This window comes from Rhinoraja longicauda, chromosome 8, assembly GCF_053455715.1.
Source record: "Rhinoraja longicauda isolate Sanriku21f chromosome 8, sRhiLon1.1, whole genome shotgun sequence".
Lineage (NCBI taxonomy): Eukaryota > Metazoa > Chordata > Chondrichthyes > Rajiformes > Arhynchobatidae > Rhinoraja > Rhinoraja longicauda.
This window is the reverse complement of record NC_135960.1, coordinates 65,240,703-65,261,686: the sequence shown is the minus strand read 5'-3', so window position 1 is coordinate 65,261,686 and position 20,984 is coordinate 65,240,703. Positions and strand designations below refer to the sequence as shown.

Below are 20,984 nucleotides of genomic sequence, written 5' to 3'. Positions count from 1 at the left end.
CGCTGTGAGGCAGCAACTCTACCAGCTCCACTACTGTGCCACCCTACGGAAAAATAATAATGAATGGTACAAATGTCTTTATTCCACCCACAAATTTTGGGTACTCTGTTCACAGGTTGTGAAAAACAAATTACTTTATTGGTGCTAACATTTAACATTTACACTTTAAGTTTACTAATTTTGAACAGAAGGCACAGTGAATTATATATTTTTTAAAACACATAAACGTGGATATTTTAAAGCAGCTAAACAACAATCAAATTTTAAGTTTACTAATTTTGAACGGAAGGCACAGTGAATGATATAAAAAAATACATCAATGTGGATTTTCATAAGCAGCTAATCAACAATCACAAGATTATTTTGCACATTTCTCTCGGCAATAGCAGTTTATAACAGCCCGCGAGTGAAGCAGCACTAGGGGGTGGGGGGTTTACAGGAGTGGGTGTACCTGGGGTGGGGGGTTTGCAGGAGTGGATGTACCTGGGGTTGGGGGTTTGCAGGAGTGGGTGTACCTGGGGTGGGGGGTTTGCAGGAGTGGATGTACCTGGGGTGGGGGGTTTGCAGGAGTGGATGTACCTGGGGTTGGGGGTTTGCAGGAGTGGGTGCACCTGGGGTGGGGGGTTTGCAGGAGTGGGTGCACCTGGGGAGGGGGGTTTGCAGGAGTGGGTGTACCTGGGGTGGGGGGTTTGCAGGAGTGGATGTACCTGGGGTTGGGGGTTTGCAGGAGTGGGTGTACCTGGGATGGGGGGTTTGCAGGGGTGGGTGTACCTGGGATGGGGGGTTTGCAGGAGTGGATGTACCTGGGGTGGGGGGGGGGGATTACTTGCTGTCACTTTGGTGCAGGAGGAGGAGGAGGAGCGGAACCATATCTGGGGCAGACTGTTGCACCGGGCCCAGTTACAGCAGCGGACCCGCCCGCCCGCGAGCCCGTCTGTCTGTTTGTCCGTCGGGCAAAACGTTCCCCCCGGCCCCAGGATGTCGGGCTTCAGCCCGGAGCTCATCGACTACCTGGAGGGGAAGATATCGTTCGAGGAGTTCGAGCGGCTGCGGGAGGAGAGGAAGGCGCGGGAGAGGGTGAGAGAGGCAAAGGGAGGGAGAGAGAGAAGGGGGAAAGAAAGAGAGGGGAGAGGGAGGGGAGAGGGAGGGGAGAGGGTGGGGAGAGGGAGGGGAGAGGGAGGGGAGAGGGAGGGGAGAGGGAGGGGAGAGGGAGGGGAGAGGGAGGGGAGAGGGAGGGGAGAGGGAGGGGAGAGGGAGGGGAGAGGGTGGGGAGAGGGTGGGGAGAGGGAGGGGAGAGGGAGGGGAGAGGGTGGGGAGAGGGAGGGGAGAGGGAGGGGAGAGGGAGGGGAGAGGGAGGGGAGAGGGAGGGGAGAGGGTGGGGAGAGGGAGGGGAGAGGGAGGGGAGAGGGAGGGGAGAGGGTGGGGAGAGGGAGGGGGAGGGTGGGAGAGGGAGGGGGAGGGTGGGAGAGGGAGGGGAGAGGGAGGGGAGAGGGTGGGGAGAGGGAGGGGGGAGGGTGGGGAGAGGGAGGGGAGAGGGAGGGGAGAGGGAGGGGAGAGGGTGGGGAGAGGGAGGGGAGAGGGAGGGGAGAGGGTGGGGAGAGGGAGGGGAGAGGGAGGGGAGAGGGAGGGGAGAGGGAGGGGAGAGGGTGGGGAGAGGGAGGGGGAGGGTGGGAGAGGGAGGGGAGAGGGAGGGGAGAGGGTGGGGAGAGGGAGGGGAGAGGGAGGGGAGAGGGAGGGGAGAGGGAGGGGGAGGGTGGGAGAGGGAGGGGAGAGGGAGGGGAGAGGGTGGGGAGAGGGAGGGGGGAGGGTGGGAGAGGGAGGGGGAGGGAGGGGGAGGGTGGGGAGAGGGAGGGGAGAGGGAGGGGGAGGGTGGGAGAGGGAGGGGGAGGGTGGGGAGAGGGAGGGGGAGGGTGGGGAGAGGGAGGGGGAGGATGGGGAGAGGGAGGGGAGAGGGAGGGGGAGGGTGGGGAGAGGGAGGGGAGAGGGAGGGGAGAGGGAGGGGAGAGGGAGGGGAGAGGGTGGGGAGAGGGAGGGGAGAGGGAGGGGAGAGGGAGGGAGAGGGAGGGGAGAGGGAGGGGAGAGGGTGGGGAGAGGGAGGGGGGAGGGTGGGAGAGGGAGGGGGAGGGAGGGGGAGGGTGGGGAGAGGGAGGGGAGAGGGAGGGGGAGGGTGGGAGAGGGAGGGGGAGGGTGGGGAGAGGGAGGGGGTGGGGAGAGGGAGGGGGAGGGTGGGGAGAGGGAGGGGAGAGGGAGGGGGAGGGTGGGGAGAGGGAGGGGAGAGGGTGGGGAGAGGGAGGGGAGAGGGAGGGGAGAGGGAGGGGGAGGGTGGGAGAGGGAGGGGGAGGGTGGGAGAGGGAGGGGGAGGGAGGGGGAGGGTGGGGAGAGGGAGGGGGAGGGAGGGGGAGGGTGGGGAGAGGGAGGGGGAGGGTGGGGAGAGGGAGGGGAGAGGGAGGGGGAGGGTGGGGAGAGGGAGGGGGAGGGTGGGAGAGGGAGGGGGAGGGTGGGAGAGGGAGGGGGAGGGTGGGAGAGGGAGGGGGAGGGTGGGAGAGGGAGGGGGAGGGTGGGAGAGGGAGGGGGAGGGAGGGGGAGGGTGGGGAGAGGGAGGGGGAGGGTGGGGAGAGGGAGGGGGAGGGTGGGAGAGGGAGGGGGAGGGTGGGAGAGGGAGGGGGAGGGAGGGGGAGGGTGGGGAGAGGGAGGGGGAGGGTGGGAGAGGGAGGGGGAGGGTGGGGAGAGGGAGGGGGAGGGTGGGAGAGGGAGGGGGAGGGAGGGGGAGGGTGGGGAGAGGGAGGGGGAGGGTGGGAGAGGGAGGGGGAGGGTGGGAGAGGGAGGGGAGAGGGAGGGGAGAGGGAGGGGGAGGGTGGGGAGAGGGAGGGGGAGGGTGGGAGAGGGAGGGGGAGGGTGGGAGAGGGAGGGGGAGGGAGGGGGAGGGTGGGGAGAGGGAGGGGGAGGGTGGGAGAGGGAGGGGGAGGGTGGGAGAGGGAGGGGGAGGGAGGGGGAGGGTGGGGAGAGGGAGGGGGAGGGTGGGAGAGGGAGGGGGAGGGTGGGGGAGGGAGGGGGAGGGTGGGGAGAGGGAGGGGGAGGGTGGGGAGAGGGAGGGGGAGAGGGAGGGGAGGGTGGGAGAGGGAGGGGGAGGGAGGGGGAGGGTGGGGAGAGGGAGGGGGAGGGTGGGGAGAGGGAGGGGGAGGGTGGGGAGAGGGAGGGGGAGGGTGGGGAGAGGGAGGGGGAGGGTGGGGAGGGGAGAGGAGGAAGGGGAGGGGGAGGGGAGAGGGAGGGGGAGGGGAGAGGGAGAAGGTAAGGAGGGGGGAGAGAGTGAGGAGGAAGAGAGAGATGGGGTGAGAGGGGGGGAAGAGAGAGGGAGAACGGGAAAGGGAGAGAGGGGGAGAGAGGGAAGGGGAAAGGGAGGGAGGGAAGGGGAAAGGGAGAGAGGGGGAGAATGGGAAAGGAAGGGAGAGACAGGGAGAGAAGGGGAGGGCGAGGGAGAGGGGAAAGTGAGGGAGGGTGAGGGAAAGGGAGAGGGAGGCAGGGGGAGGGGGAGAGGCTGAGGGAGGGAGAGGTTGAGGAGGAGAGAGAAAGGGAGAGAGGAGGAGGTGCGGGTAGGGAGTGAGGGGGAGGGGGAGAGGAGGGTGCGGGTAGGGGGAGGGTGAGAGAGGGAGGGCTGCAGGTGAGGGAAAGAGAGGGTGAGGGGGACGATGAAGGAGAGCGGATGTGAGGGAGAGGGAGACGGCAAGTGAGGGAGAGAGTGAGAGGGAGAGAGGAGAGGGAAAGGGGGTGAAGGTGAGGGAGAGGGAGAGGGGCGATCACCGTGAACCCCTGATGGCAGCTCCCCCCCCCCCAACCATCGATAGCCCACTTTCATTCAAGGGATGTGGAATCTGCAAGCTGAGCCACCATAGACATACAAAAAGCTGTGGTTGCTCAGCGAGTCAGGCAGCATCTCTGGAGTGAAGGAATAGGCTGCGTTTTGGGTCAAGACCCTTCTTCAGACTGAGAGTCAAGTGACAGGGCAAATGATAGATATAGATGGTACAGGAGAAATGAAAGGAAGATATGCGAAAAGCAACGATAATCAAGAGTCTGAAGAAGGGTCTCGACTCAATAGGGTGGATGTGTAATTAATGTCAAAGCCCAGATGCTCCCTGCAGAAGCAACATCTCTGGCCCTGAGGGGTGTGCATGGCAGGTACACTTGTGCAAAGTGTGCATATGTTGCCCCTCTGGTATGTACATGTAGACATTCTTCACATTTGTTCTCCACACCTAGTCAAACTATGAACCCAGCAGGTGGACAAAGGAAAAGGCAAACCACTTTCCATTTTGTCTCTGGCAGATTATTTGCACAGTATTATTTGCAAGGTGCATAGACTGGCCCACCAGGCTTTCTAATTTACTGATGAAATCTCCAAATTCCTACATAGGGCATGAATTGTGGCAAAATCGTCATAAAAGTAAATCTACATAATTTTTCCAGGGAAAAAAAAGATTCTCTGGTGGATGTCTACCGATAATGGAACATGAGAAATTGGTGTCTTTCAAAGCAGTCTATTCATCCATATATTATTTGACATGTTCCCTGTTGTTGACGTGAAAGTTTGCTTGTCTCTGCAATATTCTGCCTGTTGTCTTGAGACTGATCAATGCATATGCAACACTTCAACTTATGAAAGTCATTCCTTACGTCACATATTAAAGGTAACTTTTCATAAGTTGAAAAATAACCTAGTTTCTGAAGGGAAAAAAAGTGATAAGTTAAAACATATATATACACACAAAATGCTGGAGTAATTCAGCGAGACAGGCAGCACCTCTGGAAGAAGGAATGGGTGATGTTTCGGGTCGAGTCCCTTCTTCAGATTGAATCTTCATCCCAGAGATGCTATCTGTCCCACTGAGTTACTCCAGCATTTTGTGTCTATCTTTGGTTTAAACCAGCATCTGCAGTTCCTTCATATATATACAGGGGTATTAATTTTTTTTGTTGGATAATTTGCATTTAATCAGAAATGTAACTAAAGGAAAAGTAATTTGAGACATTGACATTTTGCTGACGATGACTTGATGACTTGGAGTAAATGATTTTCATTAGACAGATACAAAAAGCTGGAGTAACTCAGTGGGTCAGACAGCATCTCTGGAGAAAAAGAATAGGTGCCATTTTTCTTCAGTCTTTGTGCCAGCCCATCTTTGGTATAAACCAGCATCTGCAGTTATTTGTTTCTACATTCTGAATTTTGCTTTTGGCTGGAATAGATCAAATGGCATCCTTCTGTGCCATAAATTGTAACTGCATCGCACAATCTTTAAAAAAAAAATCCTATTGTATTTTTTAAACTGTCGCCACGACATAATCAGTGTGCAACTTTGATGCTTATTTTAGGAAGCTACAGGTGGTGGAGTGACTGAAGATGAAGGAGAAACAACAGCAGCAGAAGATGCGGATTGTCCATCCAGACCCTCCCACAGTCGAGCCAAACAAGAGGCAGATGATTCAGGTACACGATTCATCTGATGTGGAAAAGGTTTTTCTGTTTGCAAGACAGACCACATATTGTGCAGTGGAAGTAGATGAACTGCATAAAAACTTTAAAATGTTTGAGCTCATTAGTAAAATTGTGCATTGTAATGAGGAGAGAAGTTTTATCTGCACATATCTTTCATATCCCCAAGAGATCCAAAATAATTTTGGACATGAGTTATTTTGAAATGTAGACACCTGTCACTGTTTGGTGTCAGGCTGGTGAAAAAGGTTGTCCTGGGCCAATTTCCTTCGTTTCTCAAATTAGGACTGGGTGCAAGGAAGACAGCAAAAAAAAAAGAATTAATTTACAATAGCATTAGCACCTTGAGATAGCAGGTATTTCTAAGATGTCAGATAATTCAGGAATCAAAGAGCAGGACAGGCAGCATCTCTGTAGAGAAGGAATAGGTGACGTTTTGGGTCGTGAGTCAGTGTACTGTCAAAGAGGTGCTGAAGGCACTATCGTGCATGAAGGTAGACAGATCTCCAAAGCGTGATCTTATAATTCCAATGACATTGTGGGAAACCAGAGTGGAAATTGCAGGAGCCCTGGTTGAAATCTATGAGCCATCTTTAAATACAGGAGAGGTGCTGGAAGACTGGAGGGTGGCAAATGTTGTGCCATCATTCAACAAGGGTTGCAGGGAAAATGCTGGGAACAATAGGCCAGTGAGCATAACATCTGTAGCTGGAAAGTTACTAGAGGGTATTCTGAGGGCATTTAGACAGACAAGGGCTGATTAGGGATAGTCAGCATGGTTTTGTGCCTGGGAGGTCGTGACTCATAATTCCGAGTTTTTGGAAGATGTGACCAAAAAAGGTTGATGAAGGCAGAGCTGTAGATGTTGTCTATATGGACTTTAGTAAAGCATACTACAAGGTTCCGCATGATAGGCTGCTCTGGAAGGTTAGATTGCATGGGATGCAAGGAGAGAAGGCTGAATGGAAAATTGGCTCCATGGAAGGAAGCAGAGGGTGATGGTGGAAGCAGAGGGTGATCACAGTGAGGAGGGGACTGGAGGAGACTCGCTGTGATGGATGTTTCTTTTTCTTGTGTTTTGTGTTGGTTGGGGTTGTGTAATTTGCTTATTTTATTGCTCTTATTGTTGGACTGTAGAAATAAAGATATCCTGAATGATGGAAGGTAGCTTCTCAGACTGGAGGCCTGTGACTTATGGTGGACCTCAGGGTTTGGTGCTGGGCCTGTTACTGGTTGTCATCTACATCAATGATTTGGATGGGAACGAACGGTAAATTAGCAAGTTTGCAGATGATATAAAGGTGGGTGGTTTTGCAGATAGTGAAGATGGTTGTGAAAAATTGCAGCAGGATCTTGATCAATTGGCCAAGCGGGCTGAGGAATGGTTGATGGGATTTAATGCAGGAGAATGTTGCATTTGGGAAGTCTAACATGGGCAGGACCTACATAGTGAATGGTAGGGATCTGGGTAGTGTTGTAGAGCAGAGGGATCTAGGAATGTAGGTACATAGTGCCCTGAAGGTGGAGTCGCAGGTAGATCGGGTAGTCAAAAAGGCTTTTGGCACATTGGCCTTCATCAGCCAGAGTATTGAGTATAGAATATAGAGAGTTGAGTAAGCTGGGATTATGTTGCAGTTGTATAAGATGTTGGTGAGGCCACATTTAGAGTTTGTGTTCAGTTCTGGGCACCATGTTATAGGAAAGATGTTGCCAAACAGTGAAGATTTATGAGGATGTTGCCAGGACTAGAGAATCTGAGCTATAGGCAGAGGTTGAGTAAGCTGGGACGATTCCTTGAAGTGCGGGAGGATGAGAGTTGATCTTATTGAGGTGTATAAGATCATGAGAGGAATAGATCAGGTAGATGCACATAGTCTCTTGCCCAGTGTAGGTGAATCGAGGACCATGTCCATGCCCATGTCCTGCCCATGTCCTCGATTAGGTTGAAGGTGAAGGGGACAAGATTTAATTGGAATCTGAGGGATAACTTTTTCACATGGTGGTCGATGTATGGAACAAAGTGCCAGAGGAGGTCGTTGAGGCAAGGACTATCCTAGCATTTAAGGAACCGTTAGACAGGTACATGGATAGGACAGGTTCAGATGGATATGGACCAAATGCTGGCAAGTGGGACTGGTGTAGCTGGGCCATGTTGGCCGGTGTGGGCAAGTTTCTGAAGGGCCTGTTTCTACACTGTATCTATATACTAAAACTCTCGTTTGTTTGTTTGTTCCTGAAATACAGCCAAAACGGTACAAGAAGTTTCATTGAAATTGATGTTATATTTTTTAGGTTATTTACATTTTAAAGTTTAAATCTATCTCCTAGGGAGGGAGGTGGAGGGGAGGGGGGAGAGAAGGGAGGATAAGGGGGATGGAGTGGGGGGAGGGGAGGGGGAGGAGAGGAGGGGGGAGGGGGAGGAGAGGAGGAGGGAGGGGGAGAGAGGAGGGGGAGGGAGGGAGGAGAGGGTGCTGCACCAATGCAGGAGAGGTTTGGATCCAACAGGTCCACTTGGTCGAGTCACTCTATAACTCTATGACTAACTGATGCATTGGGAATAAAATTTAATGACAAAGCTATAATTTCTATGGTCTCTTACGAAGAATGTTACAAACTGCACCAAGGAATGAATTGTTAACTGTTTGGCTTTTATTCATAGAAAAGTGCAATATTCACCACTTAAAATGCAAAAAACAACATCACCCATTGTTTGGTTTGCAGAAGAAACTGCTGATGGTGTGAGCAAGTCAGTTCATCGAGTTTTTGCTTCCATGTTTGGTGATCATGTAAGTGAGGAAGAAGAGGAGGAGAATGATCAAAATGAACAGTTCACTGCTGGAGATGTTTTTGCCTTGGAAATGGAGCTGCAACGAGAACACAAGAAAATGCAAAGGGTGAGTACCATCATGATGTTTTGGGCACGGAACATACAACTTTTAGATTGGTTGGATGAGTCATTCACTTTAGTCCAGCCCTTGAATACTATTTTTCTATTCAGTAAGATTTGTTAAATTGATTTTAATTTTTTGCATTGGATTTTTTGCGTGTGCAATTGAGTAGAAGATGATATATCAAAATAGTGTAAAAATAAACAATATAATAAACAACAATAGTGTTTAATGACCTGACGGTTGTAGGGTGGAAGATGCACCTGAACCTGGACATTACAGTTTTCAGGCTCCCATACCTTCTTCCTGATGGCAGGAGTGAAATGAAAGTGTGGCCGAGGTGGTGTGGGCCAGGGTGCCTTTTTGAGGCAGCGACTCCTGTAGATCCCTTCAATGATGGAGAGGTCAATACTTGTGATGGACTGGGCAGTGATATAGCTGCGAACGTGGCTAGGACTCGCCTTCGGAGTCTCCGGAGGCTTCGGCTGCGGGCCGTGTGGATATCGGAAGCTTGCAGGCCCCTGGGTGGGGGCTGACATCGGGAGCTCCGGCAGCGGCAGGGTCTTCGCCCGCCCCGAATCGCGGGGCTTGGGTCGGCCCGCTGCAGACCTTTCACCGTCCGGCGCGGCCTGGAACTGGCCGCGGGATTTTTCTCCGCCCGGCGGGGGCTTCAATGTCGGGAGCCCCGACCGCCCCGACGTGGCAACTTCCACAGCCTGACCACGGGAGAAGACGGCAGGGGAAGAAAAAAGACATTCTGGCCTTCCATCACAGTGAGGAGGTAACTGGAGAAGACTCACTGTGATGGATGTTTCTTTATTTTTGTTTTGTGTTGGTTTGTGATTGTGTGTGTTATTGCTTATTTTTATTGCTCTTATTGTTGGACTGTGGGTAAAGGAATTTTGTCCAAAACACTTGTTTTTTTGGATGACAATAAAGGTTATTCTGATTCTCTGATATCTGAGTTTCATTTCATTCATCGTGGAGGATAATAATTGTAATAGATTAGTTTAGTTTAGAGACCACGGAAACAGGCCCTCAGGCCCACCAAGTCCACGCCGACCAGCGATCGGCGTACAATAGCACTATCCTACACACTAGGGTCAATTTACAATTTTTATTGAAGCCAATTAACCTACGTTAATTGTTAGGGCACGTTCTTGGAATGTACCCGTTAGGGTACGTTCTACATTAGGGTACGTTACGTTAGGGTACGTTCTTGGAATGTGGGAGCAAACGAGAAGCTCCCAAAGAAAACCCAGGCAGTCACAGGGAGAACGTACAAACTCCATACAGACAGCACCCGTGGTCAGGATCGAACCCAGGTCTCTGGTGCTGTAAGGTGGCAACTCTACCGCTGTGCCACCATGCTGCGCTGCCCCTGCCGAATACACAAGATCATATTCAAAATATCTTAATGTTGCATGATGTCACTGCGCATATTTCTTGTTTACATTTTTTTGCTCGTATAAGTCAGATTGGGGAAAGGGGGTGAGTGGGACAGGGAAGGGGTAGAACGGTTAGCAGTGATATGTAGAGGAGTATAAGGGAGAAGGGGAGGGAGATGTGATGAAATATGAGAGAGGTGTTGGGTGGCTCGGAAATACTTCCAGTGGAGAATATGGAAAGATTGGGTCAAACTTGGTGTTGTTTTGCAGAACACAGCTGAACGGTCAGGAGTTCTTCCTGATAAGTCAGAGGGGTTGGTATCCATAACTGTTAGATTACAGGGTGATGATATATATATCCAAAGTCTGGGTGTCCCACCTTCGGATCACCGAGGTGACAAGACTATTGTGCCAGAATTCAGGATACTATTTCAATTTAGTTTATTGTCACGTGTACCGAGCGAGGTACAGTGAAAAGCTTTTGTTGCATGCAAACCAGTCAGCTGAAAGATAATACATGATTACAATCGATCCATTTACATTGTATAGATACATGATAAGGGTATAACATTTGGTGCAAGGTGAAGCCATCAAAATCCAATCGATGTTAGTCCGAGGGTCGTCAAAGAGGTAGATAGTTGTTCAGCATTGCTCTCTGGTTGTGCTGGGATGATTCAGTTGCCTGATAACAGCTGGGAAGAAACCGCCCCTGAATCTGGTGGTGTGCGTTTTCACACTTCTATACCTTTTGCCTGATGGGAAAGGAAAGAAAAGGGAGTGACCAGGGTGCGACTTGTCCTTGATTATTTAGATTTAGAGATACAGCGTGGAAACAGGCCCTTCGGCCCACCGAGTCCGCGCCGCCCAGCGATCCCCGCACATTAACACCACCCTACACACACTAGGGACAATTTTTTTTTTTTACATTTACCCAGTCAATTAACCTACATACCTGTACGTCTTTGGAGTGTGGGAGGAAACCGAAGATCTCGGCGAAAACCCACGCAGGTCACGGGGAGAATGTACAAACTCCGTACAGACGGCGCCCGTAGTCAGGATCGAACCTGAGTCTCCGGCGCTGCATTCACTGTAAGGCAGCAACTCTACCGCTGCACCACCGTAGCATATTATGCTGCTGGCCTTGCCGAGGCAGCTTGAGGTATAAATGGAGTTAATAGAAGGGAGGTTGGTTGGTGTGGTGGTCTGGGCTACGTCCACAATTCGTTGCAATTTCTTGCGGTCTTGGTTGGAGCTGTTCCCAAACCAAGCTGTGATGCTTCCTATTGGCCTGAAAGGCAACAGAGCCACCAGGAGTGTATGCTTGGGCAATCATTCAGTGGTTTATTTGTTTTGTCAGTCAAATAATCAGCAGATTCACCAAAAATAAAACTAATATTAGCTTTTTCCAGATCGATCTGCTCTCAACTACAGAATGATGAAGATCAATAAAGGCAGCAGCATTAAACAAAAACTGAAATGGCCTTTTGTTATTTGATCTTCGGCTTGTAGTGAGCTATCTAAATTTGGCACAAAGGTTTTCATTCCTAATTGCCTTCCAGGTGCCTCTTACGATACACAAATCCAAGATCCGATTTAATTGTGATGTCTTCCATAACTAGATGGATAATCTGCTGATACTATTAACCAGATGCATGTGACAGACCTGATCAAGATGTCACAAAGGCTCCTTCCCTGGTGTTTGGAGCAAAAGCCCATTTTGAGTAACCACTATCAAAGTGGATGGGTGTACAAGGGAGAAAGTGGGTTGGGTTGGTTGAGAGAAACTATGGCTTTTGAATGCAGCAGTTCAGTGGGATCAATTGTCTGTCCCAAATCAGATGTTATCAGGATCTTGCTCGTACTGATCAAGTTAATCATGAATGTTTATAATAGATTTTATAAAAAAACAAATAAATGATCCAAACCGCTGATATGGAAACTTGTAAATATAAAGGCCAATTGAAACAATGTTTTTATTGGTATATTTTAAAATATAGTATTGAAAATGTCATTTTCCTAATTTTTTTTAAATTCTCACCTCTAACCAGATGATATACCAATGTAAACTGTACCAGGGAGCTGGAACATGCTTAGTATATTTGTTTTACACCTTGGATACCAGATTGTATTGTTCTGACCCGTGTTGGTCTTAATTATTGGCTCGTTCAACTCTTGCGATTGAACAATACAGATGAGCATAGGCACAGAGATAAGCAGGAGCATGCGTGAGACATTCTGGGTCTTCATTGGTCTGGAATTTTTATTCGGCTGGAGTAGTTGAGCTGTTGTACAGATCCGCCCTGCAGTTAGCGGAAGAGTTGACGGTGTGTCAGGCAGGGGTTCAGAATATCTGCCAGTTTATGTTACAGATTTGTTGGAACTGTTCTCATCCAGGCAAGTGGGAGATATATTCTAATACTCCTCACTTTGTTCCTTTGGTGGGAGAATGGCTTGCAGGTTTCAGAAGGCGGGTCACTTGCTGCATGTTGCCCAACCCTGACCCACCCATAACTGTCACGAACAGGATAGCAACGTTTTACACTTGAGGTAGAAATCTATCACATATTTTTCCAGCATATTACCTTCAGCTTGCATGATGATTTGTGATAATATATAGTGCAGAGTGTAAAGCTTGAATGACTCTTCAGTGGCATTCCATCTCTGAAGTAAGTTAATTGAGTGTTAGCATGTGGGTTTGCTAATTGTATGTCACAAGAATATTGATATTATATATTATTCACAAAATGCTGGAGTAACTCAGCAGGTCAGGCAGCATCTCGGGAGAGAAGGAATGGGCGACATTTCAGGTCGAGACCCTTCAGACTGATGTCAGGGGGGCGGGACAAAGGAAGGATGTAGGTGGAGACAGAAAGATAGAGGGAGATCTGGGAAGGGGGAGGGGAAGAGAGGGGCAGAGGAACTATCTAAAGTTGGAGAAGTCGATGTTCATACCTCTGGGCTGCAAGCTGCCCAGGCGAAATATGAGGTGCTGTTCCTCCAATTTCCGGTGGGCCTCACTATGGCACTGGAGGAGGCCCATGACAGAAAGGTCAGACTGGGAGTGGGAGGGGGAGTTGAAGTGCTCAGGCCTATCAGTTTGTTTAACGCGGACCGAGCGCAGGTGTTGAGCGAAGCGATCGCCGAGCCTGTGTTTGGTTTCGCCGATATAAATAAGTTGACATCTGGAGCAGCGGATGCAATAGATGAGGTTGGAGGAGGTGCAGGTGAACCTCTGTCTCACCTGGAAAGACTGTTTGGGTCCTTGGATGGAGTTGAGGGGGGAGGTAAAGGGACAGGTGTTCCACCTATATCCTTCCTTTCTCCCGCCCCCCTGACATCAGTCTGAAGAAGGGTCTCGACCCGAAACGTCGCCCATTCCTTCTCCCGAGATGCTGCCTGACCTGCTGAGTTACTCCAGCATTTTGTGAATAAATACCTTCGATTTGTACCAGCATCTGCAGTTATTTTCGGATATTATATATTAGTTTAGTTTAGAGGTACAGCGTGGAAACAGGCCCTTCGGTCCACCAAGTCCGTACCGACCAGTGATCCCCGCACATTAACACTATCCTACTCACAATTTACATATACACCAAGCCAATTAACCTAAAAACCTGTACATCCTTGGAGTGTGGGAGGAAACTGAAGATCTTGGAGAAAACCCACACGGTCACGGGGAGAACGTACAAACTCCATACAGACAGCACCCGTGGTCGGGATAGAACCCGGGTCTCTGGCGCTGCAAGCGCTGTAAGGCAGCAACTCTACTGCTGCGCCATCGTGCCGCCCAATTTTTCAAATTTAAAATTAACTGGAAATTGAAACACATTAGTTGCTACTAACTCCATTGAGTGCTAAAGTTCAAACTAACAGCCAGTTTCTACAATAAATTTTAGCCCATAGAAATGCCACCCATATGCTTTATGTCGTATTATCATTAATCAATTGAGTGGAATGATTTGACAATTGTATTAAATTTTAGAATGAATAAATCTTCAACATTATTTCACAATTTTCTTTGAAATTCTGCCTTTGAATTTCCTGGACATAATTACTTTTATTTTGTAAAGAATTAATATTGATAAAATTAGAAAATTGTCCACATAAGGTACATAAAGTGCCATATTGTTTGTAATAAATACAATACAATACAATACAATATATCTTTATTGTCATTGTACCCAGGGGTACAACGAGATTGGGAATGCGCCTCCCATACGATGCACTAATTTAGGTAATTTAGACAGCAGCAACCCAACGAAACGAACAGTTGTAACAGTTTTGGACAGGGTAAAGTGCAAGTTGATCTATGCGTTGTGGCCATCCGGCTCAGCAGGACCGGTTCATAGCAGCTATGGCCCTGGGGATGAAGCTGTTCCTGAGTCTGGAGGTGCGGGCATAGAAGGCCTTGTATCGTCTGCCCGATGGAAGGAGTTCGAACAGACTGTTGCAGGGGTGTGAAGAGTCTTTGTGGATGCTGGTGGCTTTTCTGAGGCATCGTGTGTTGTAGATGCCCTCCAAGTCTGGTAGCTGTGTTCCGATGGCCCTCTGAGCTTTATGGACTACCCGCTGTAGAGCTTTCCTTTCTGCCTCCGTGCAGCTGAGGTACCACACAGGGATTCCATGCGTTAGGATGCTCTAATAATATAGTGAATTTTGGGCAGGATGATACAGTATAGTTTTTGATTGCTGCATCTTACAGAGAAGTAGATGCATTACAAAGATTTTTGAGTGAGAAGGTTGATTCCAGATCATTTAAATTATGAGGAATATTTCAGTTGATTTAAAAAAAAAAAATCTTAAGCCTCTGTTTTCTTGTCATTGTATTCTTTTGTCCCGGAATAGTATGTCCAAAAAAAGGATAATACAATGTAGAAATAAGAAAATATATAAATATGCTTCAAGAAAGTTTAAGGTGAAAAGGATAATTCTCCGTAACATGGAGGAAATGTTGGAGAGAAGACCTTTGGTTTTAAACAATGGAATGGGAGATGAATCTGCATCACGTGAAATAGACTTGAGCCATTTACTAACTTCATTTTTTTGTTTTTTTAACCTCTCCGGGAAGTAGGTGAACAAACTTGGTTTAGGGAGGTGACTGCTGGTAGAAGAGTATCAATGCCTGAAGTCCTTGGCATTGAATAATATGGAATGTCCTTGATGGATCAAATGGGCATGCTTCAATTGTAAATCTAATGTGGACCTGGTAGACACATGATACAGAGAGAATTTAATATTAACCTTTTTGTTTTTCTCCCTCGCCATTTTTCTACTGTCCAACCCCAACATGTTAGGAGAGGCGACCTCGAAGTAAACTCCCTAAAGCTTTGAGAGGTCTGATGGGAGAAGCTAACATCAGGTTTGCACGAGGTGACCGTGAAGAGGCTGTGATGATGTGCATGGAAATCATTAGACAAGGTATATAGTATTTGGTTTATCACCTGTTTGAAGGTCAAACCTTCGTCTGCATTGTTGTGTATATCCAAACTCATTGAAAGTGGAGCAAAAAGTATATCCAACAAAATGTTCTGAGGGTTGGAATTAATTTCAATTCATAATTAAATTGGAAATAATCCAATTAATCGGTTTTCCACATCTTTTTTGGATTTTAATTCTGTTGAATCTGTTTGGTTTTATTGTCTACTTTTTCAACACCCAGCATTTTATTTGTTCTATAATCAGTGGTATAAAAACTAATTGTAAACTGCTATGAGTATACCTTTCAGTAATATTGCCAGTAATGTGTTTGTAATGGCTGTGAATTCTAAACAGATTTATTCTGCTCATCTCACAACCAGCACTGGTTAAGCAGAATTGCATCCTGCACTAAATGGTGCAACTGGAGCCCTAGAGGCAGTGCAGACCAGACCCACATGGCTGATTTCTAGAGTTAAAGGTCTATACCGTTAAGGTAGACTGAGGAAACTGGCATTTCACACAATCAATGGGCTTTTCACACTGGCAATCCAAGTCTATCCAGCCTCTCCCTGCAGCTGAAACTCTCTAATCTGGGCAACATTTTAGTAGACCTCCTCTGAACCCTCTCGAAAGCTTCCACATCTTTGCCAGAATGAGACGACCGGAAATGCATGCAATAGTCCAAACGCGGCCTAACCAAAGTCCTATAGATTTGAAAATAAATATGAGGAAGCTCATCTGTCATTTGACAACATAGATCTTAAACATTTTGCTTTAATGTTGTACTCCATATTAAAACAGTATTTAGGAGTCAATTGTGTAAAGTAGTAAGACATAAAAAGCTGGAGTAACTCAGCGGGACGGGCAGCATCTCCGGTGAAAAGGAATGGGTGACGTTTCGAGTCGAGACCCTTCTTCAGACACCTGAAACGTCACCCATCTCTTCTCTCCAGAGATGTTGCCTGTCCCGCTGTGTTACTCCAGCTTTTTGTGTCTACGGTTCAAACCAGCATCTGCAGTTCCTTCCTACACATGTAAAGTAGCAAATTTAAAATTAAAGAAACAAATCTGTCTTGCTAACCATTGAGAGGGTGAACTGATTAATTGCTCAGCTATCGTTCTTTGCATCCTTCCATGTATCCCAACTATTTTCAAATCTATAGGACTTTGGTTAGGCCGCGTTTGGACTATTGCCTTATCCTCCCATTCCCCCTGCATCCACCACTTATCATATCATATCATATCATATCATATCATATATATACAGCCGGAAACAGGCCTTTTCGGCCCTCCAAGTCCGTGCCGCCCAGCGATCCCCGTACATTAACACTATCCTACACCCACTAGGGACAATTTTATTTAGTGGACATTAATAAGGCTTTAGATGATCTTTAAAAAAATTAGTCAAAGAAGGAAATTTCAAAGTCAAAATATACCATTAAAATACCTCAAAATAATTAAATTATTTCACTTCACTAGTAAAGTAACTGAAAGACGTGTAAGTCAGGAGCAGTGTGTCATTGGCAATCTTATAACTATGTTCCCAGCTTCTGAAAAATAGCTCTCTGTGTAGGCCTCAATGTATTCTGTTCATTTTATTAAGGTTTGCCAAATCTAATTTGGAGTTATTTCTGTTTTTTTAACAGTTAGAATATAGTTTTGTGTATAAAATAACTGCTCATTAATTAACTAAGTAAAACATTCTCAATTTTGTTGTGTATTTCATGAATTTGTTTTCTCCTAGCTCCGCTTGCCTACGAACCCTTCTCTACACTTGCAATGATTTACGAGGATCAAGGAGACATGGAGAAGTCATTGCAATTTGGACTAATTGCAGCTCATCTGAATCCCAGTGACCCGGAGGAGTGGGTGAAATTGGCTGAAATGTCCCTCGAGCAAGACAATATCAAGCAGGCTATTTTCTGTTATTCAAAAGGTACAGTTAAGTTTATCTCTTAAATGGAAACGAAAAGAAGGATGGATGAATCAGTATGTTTTGGACTTGGAACAGCAATGCAGTGAAGATTAAATTCCTACCCTGGCAGGCTGTGAAATTGTATATATTTAGACATTTATGGGGGAGCATCAGAACCCCCCCCCCTTCAAAGTTCCACAAAGATTATATGATTGTAATAAAACCCAACTGATAGACTAATGCTCTTCAGGAAGGGAGGTTTCCCGGCCCTTGCCCAAACTGGCCCACCTCTAATTTGTAGGCAACGTGGTTGACCTTTTAAATGACCTCTGAAAGAACCAAGCAAGTACCCAACACTAAACAATACATTCAGTACTGACAATGAATCTGTCATCTTTTTCACATGTAGCTAAGGTAGATAGATGAACTTTTTAAAGCCTTGCTCGCTATTATTGTGGCTGATCTTTGGATGTTGCCCAAAGGTTAGATGAGCATCTCACAGAATTCAATCAACAACCAACATCCCAGATTCTTCTGTCATCATTCCTGGGTATATTCTGTCATAGTTGTAGGATGCCAATGTATGGACATCAATAAACTATTTGGGTTCCCGAAGACAGTTCCCTTGTTTAATGAATCAGGGCTTATCTGTGACCTAATTCCATAAACTAGGAACAAAAACACGAAATTAGGAACTGTGCACACTCTCAGATGTGAATGTCTCTAATTGGCCTCTGAGTTGACATCAGACTGCTTGTCTCATGGCATCCAGGACAAGGAAAGCTCAAACACTGACCACTCCATTCTTTAGCTCATAAATCACTATTCCGTAATATTTACATCAAGCTCTGAAGGAAGGAAGGACTTTTGTTTCTGACTGAACTGTTGCTGAAATTAGCATTGTTTCGTAGTTGCTGAAATTAGCAGTTGTTAATCTGACTCTTTTTCTTGTGCTGTTTAAATCTTGTAATCATTGGCAGGTGACCGTAGCAGTTTTACAGTTTAGTCACAAATAGGACATTTTTCTTTGATTACCATGGCACCACTGCAATGCTCTGAGGGACAGAAAAATGCTAATTCAAAAGTGAAAAACAGGACATCGGTGTCGGTGAAACAGCAACGGAATTATATACCTTTGCTAAATCATAATCATAATCATACTTTATTAGCCAAGTATGTTTTGTAACAAACGAGGAGTTTGATTTTCATACAGTTATACCAATAAAAAGCAACAAGACCCACAAAATACATTTTAACATAAACATCCACCACAGTGACTCCTCCACATTCTTCACTGTGATGGAAGGTTAAAAAAAAAAATTAAATCTCTTCCCTTCTTTATCCTCCCGTGGTCGGGAGTCTTGAGCCTTCCGTTGACGGGATGATCTTGGCTCCCGTAGCCGGCGGTCGTGCCCTCCGCGTCGGGGCGATCAAGCTCCCACATCGGGGGGATCTCAGCTCCCCCGCGCCGGGCGATCAGACCCCGGGTCGGGGCTAGTCGAACCTCCTGCGACTTTGGAGCTTCCCGACATCAGCCTCTACCCGAGACTGCGAGCTCCTCGATGGTGAAATCCGCTGGCCGCGGTTGGAGCGTCGATCCCAGGCAAGGGATTGCACGCTCCGATGGTAAGTCCACCCCCCCACGGTGGGGCTCAATGTCAGTCTCGAGCAAGGCTGCCAGCTCCATGATGTTAGGCCACAGAGCGACCGGAGATACGATCCGGAAAACAATCGCATCTCCGGCAAGGTAAGAGATTGACAAAAAGTTTCCCCCTCCCCCCTCCCCCACCCCCCACATAAAACAAACCAGAGAACATTAACACAAACTTTTTAAAACACACAAAAAATAACAAAAAAGACGAAAAGACAGACAGGCTGTTGGTGAGGCTGCCTTCGCTGACGGCGCCACCAATATCTAACTTCCTGGCCCAAACTCTGTGATCACCATCAATTCAGGACACCAATCCTGGTTCAATGTGGGATACAGGAAAGTCAGAAGCAGACCAAGCAATCCACAAAATAAACTGCAATGCTCGTGAAACTATTATGCTTCATGCTAAACAGTGACAGTGGCACATTTAAGACAGAGTTAAACAGTATTAGCCCAATACTGTGGTGTCATCTGCAAACTTGCAAATGGAAGTTGAGCAGAATTTGGCCACACAGTCATGAGTGTATGGGAAGTTCTGGACTCTCCCAACATTGGGAACATGTTTCCTGCCTCTAACGTGCCCAACCCCTTAATAATCTTATATGTTTCGATAAGATCCCCTCTCATCCTTCTAAATTCCAATGTATACAAGCCTACTCACTCCAGTCTTTCAACATATGACAGTCCTGCCATTCCGGGAATTAACCTAGTAAACCTACGCTGCACGCCCTCAATAGCAAGAACATCCTTCCTCAAATTTGGAGACCAAAACTGCACACAGTACTCCAGGTGCGGTCTCACTAGGGCCCTGTACAACTTTAGAAGGACCTCTTTGCTCCTATACTCAACTCCTCTTCCATTGGCTTTCTTCACCGCCTGCTGTACTTGCATGCTTCCTTTCAGTGACTGATGCACGAGGACACCCAGATCTCGTTGTACGTCCCCTTTTCCTAACTTGACACCATTCAGATAATAATCTGCCTTCCTGTTCTTACCACCAAAGTGGATAACCTATAACTATAGTTTGAACAGGAATCTAATATGAGTCTCCTTATTATCTTGACAGCTGTAATGGCATAGCGATGTAACACCATATTCTGAACTCGGGTATTTTTCTCTTTGCACAATCTGTTGTAAGTGTGAATGGTTTAATTGCACTCAAGTATAGTATGACTTGACTGGATAGTATGCAAACAAAAGTTTTTTGTGTATCTCGGTACACGTGACCATAATAACTTAAGGCTAATATCAGATGGTCCAGAAATGTGTGCAGGATCAGGGAGGTGTGGTCGACTGAGCACCTGTTGCATTGGTGAGTGAAGTACACTGTGGCTGTCTGGGAGGAAGGAGTTAATACATGCCATGACTATTCTCCTGAAGCATTTCATGATGGTAAATGTCAGAGCCATTGGATGGTAGTCAATAACACACGTTACCTTGCTTTTCTCTGGCAGGAGCATTAACAGACATCTTTAACCTCTCCCTACTCCATTCTCAGGTTTCCTGCTTTAAGAAGGCCACTATCATCCAGGATGATAGTGGCCTTCTTAAAGCAGGAAACCTGAGAATGGAGTAGGGAGAGGTTAAAGATGTCTGTTAATGCTCCTGCCAGCTGATCTGTGCAGGTCCTAAAGATGCAGCCAGGGACTACAACTGGGCCAGTTACCTTTTATAGGTTCACTCTCAGGGAGGCTGATCTGATGTCTGCAATGGTCATATGAGTATCAGGTTGTCAGAGTGGGTGATATCATTCCATTGACCCACTGCTGAAAATAGGCGCAAAATGCATTGAGCTCTTAATGGAGTGATGCACTAATGCTAGCAATTCTGCCAGACTTCACTTTGTAGCCCATTATAGCACGCAAGCTTTGCCGCAGTCAGTGGATATTATGGTATAACCTTTAAGTCAGCTGCTCAACTACCACAAACATTAGGGAATGGAAACGAAGAGGTGGACAATAATTTGAGAATGAGGCTCCAGAACATCTGGAACCGCATTGAAATCACCAAGTACAAGAGATGATACTGAAGTGTTTGCATTTACTTTTGCTGGACGTGTCAGGGAATTGATTTTACTCAACCTCCTTTTGCACCCTCGCCAATTGAGATACTAGCATAAACACATGGTATATTTTGCAGCTTTTTAAAAATGCTTAAGAATTTCACATTTTATTTAAAGATGCATCTATGCAGTTTATAAGATTTCCAGTCTTAGACACTTTTGCCTGTTTAA

The 20,984-nt window shown here is 47.3% G+C and overlaps 1 protein-coding gene across 2 annotated transcripts in view; it reads left to right on the top strand.

The window, feature by feature from the left end:
• The first annotated feature begins 922 nt into the window (after positions 1–922).
• The window catches only part of gtf3c3 (general transcription factor IIIC, polypeptide 3), a 53,861-nt gene continuing 33,799 nt past the window's right edge, over positions 923–20,984 (top strand). For both annotated transcript variants that reach the window (XM_078404137.1, XM_078404138.1), the window contains exons 1-5: positions 923–1,077; positions 5,371–5,485; positions 8,213–8,385; positions 15,062–15,185; positions 16,930–17,121. In XM_078404137.1, the coding sequence (XP_078260263.1) occupies positions 979–1,077; positions 5,371–5,485; positions 8,213–8,385; positions 15,062–15,185; positions 16,930–17,121 (703 nt within the window). In that variant the 5' untranslated portion in view covers positions 923–978. The remainder of the gene's footprint in view (positions 1,078–5,370; positions 5,486–8,212; positions 8,386–15,061; positions 15,186–16,929; positions 17,122–20,984) is intronic.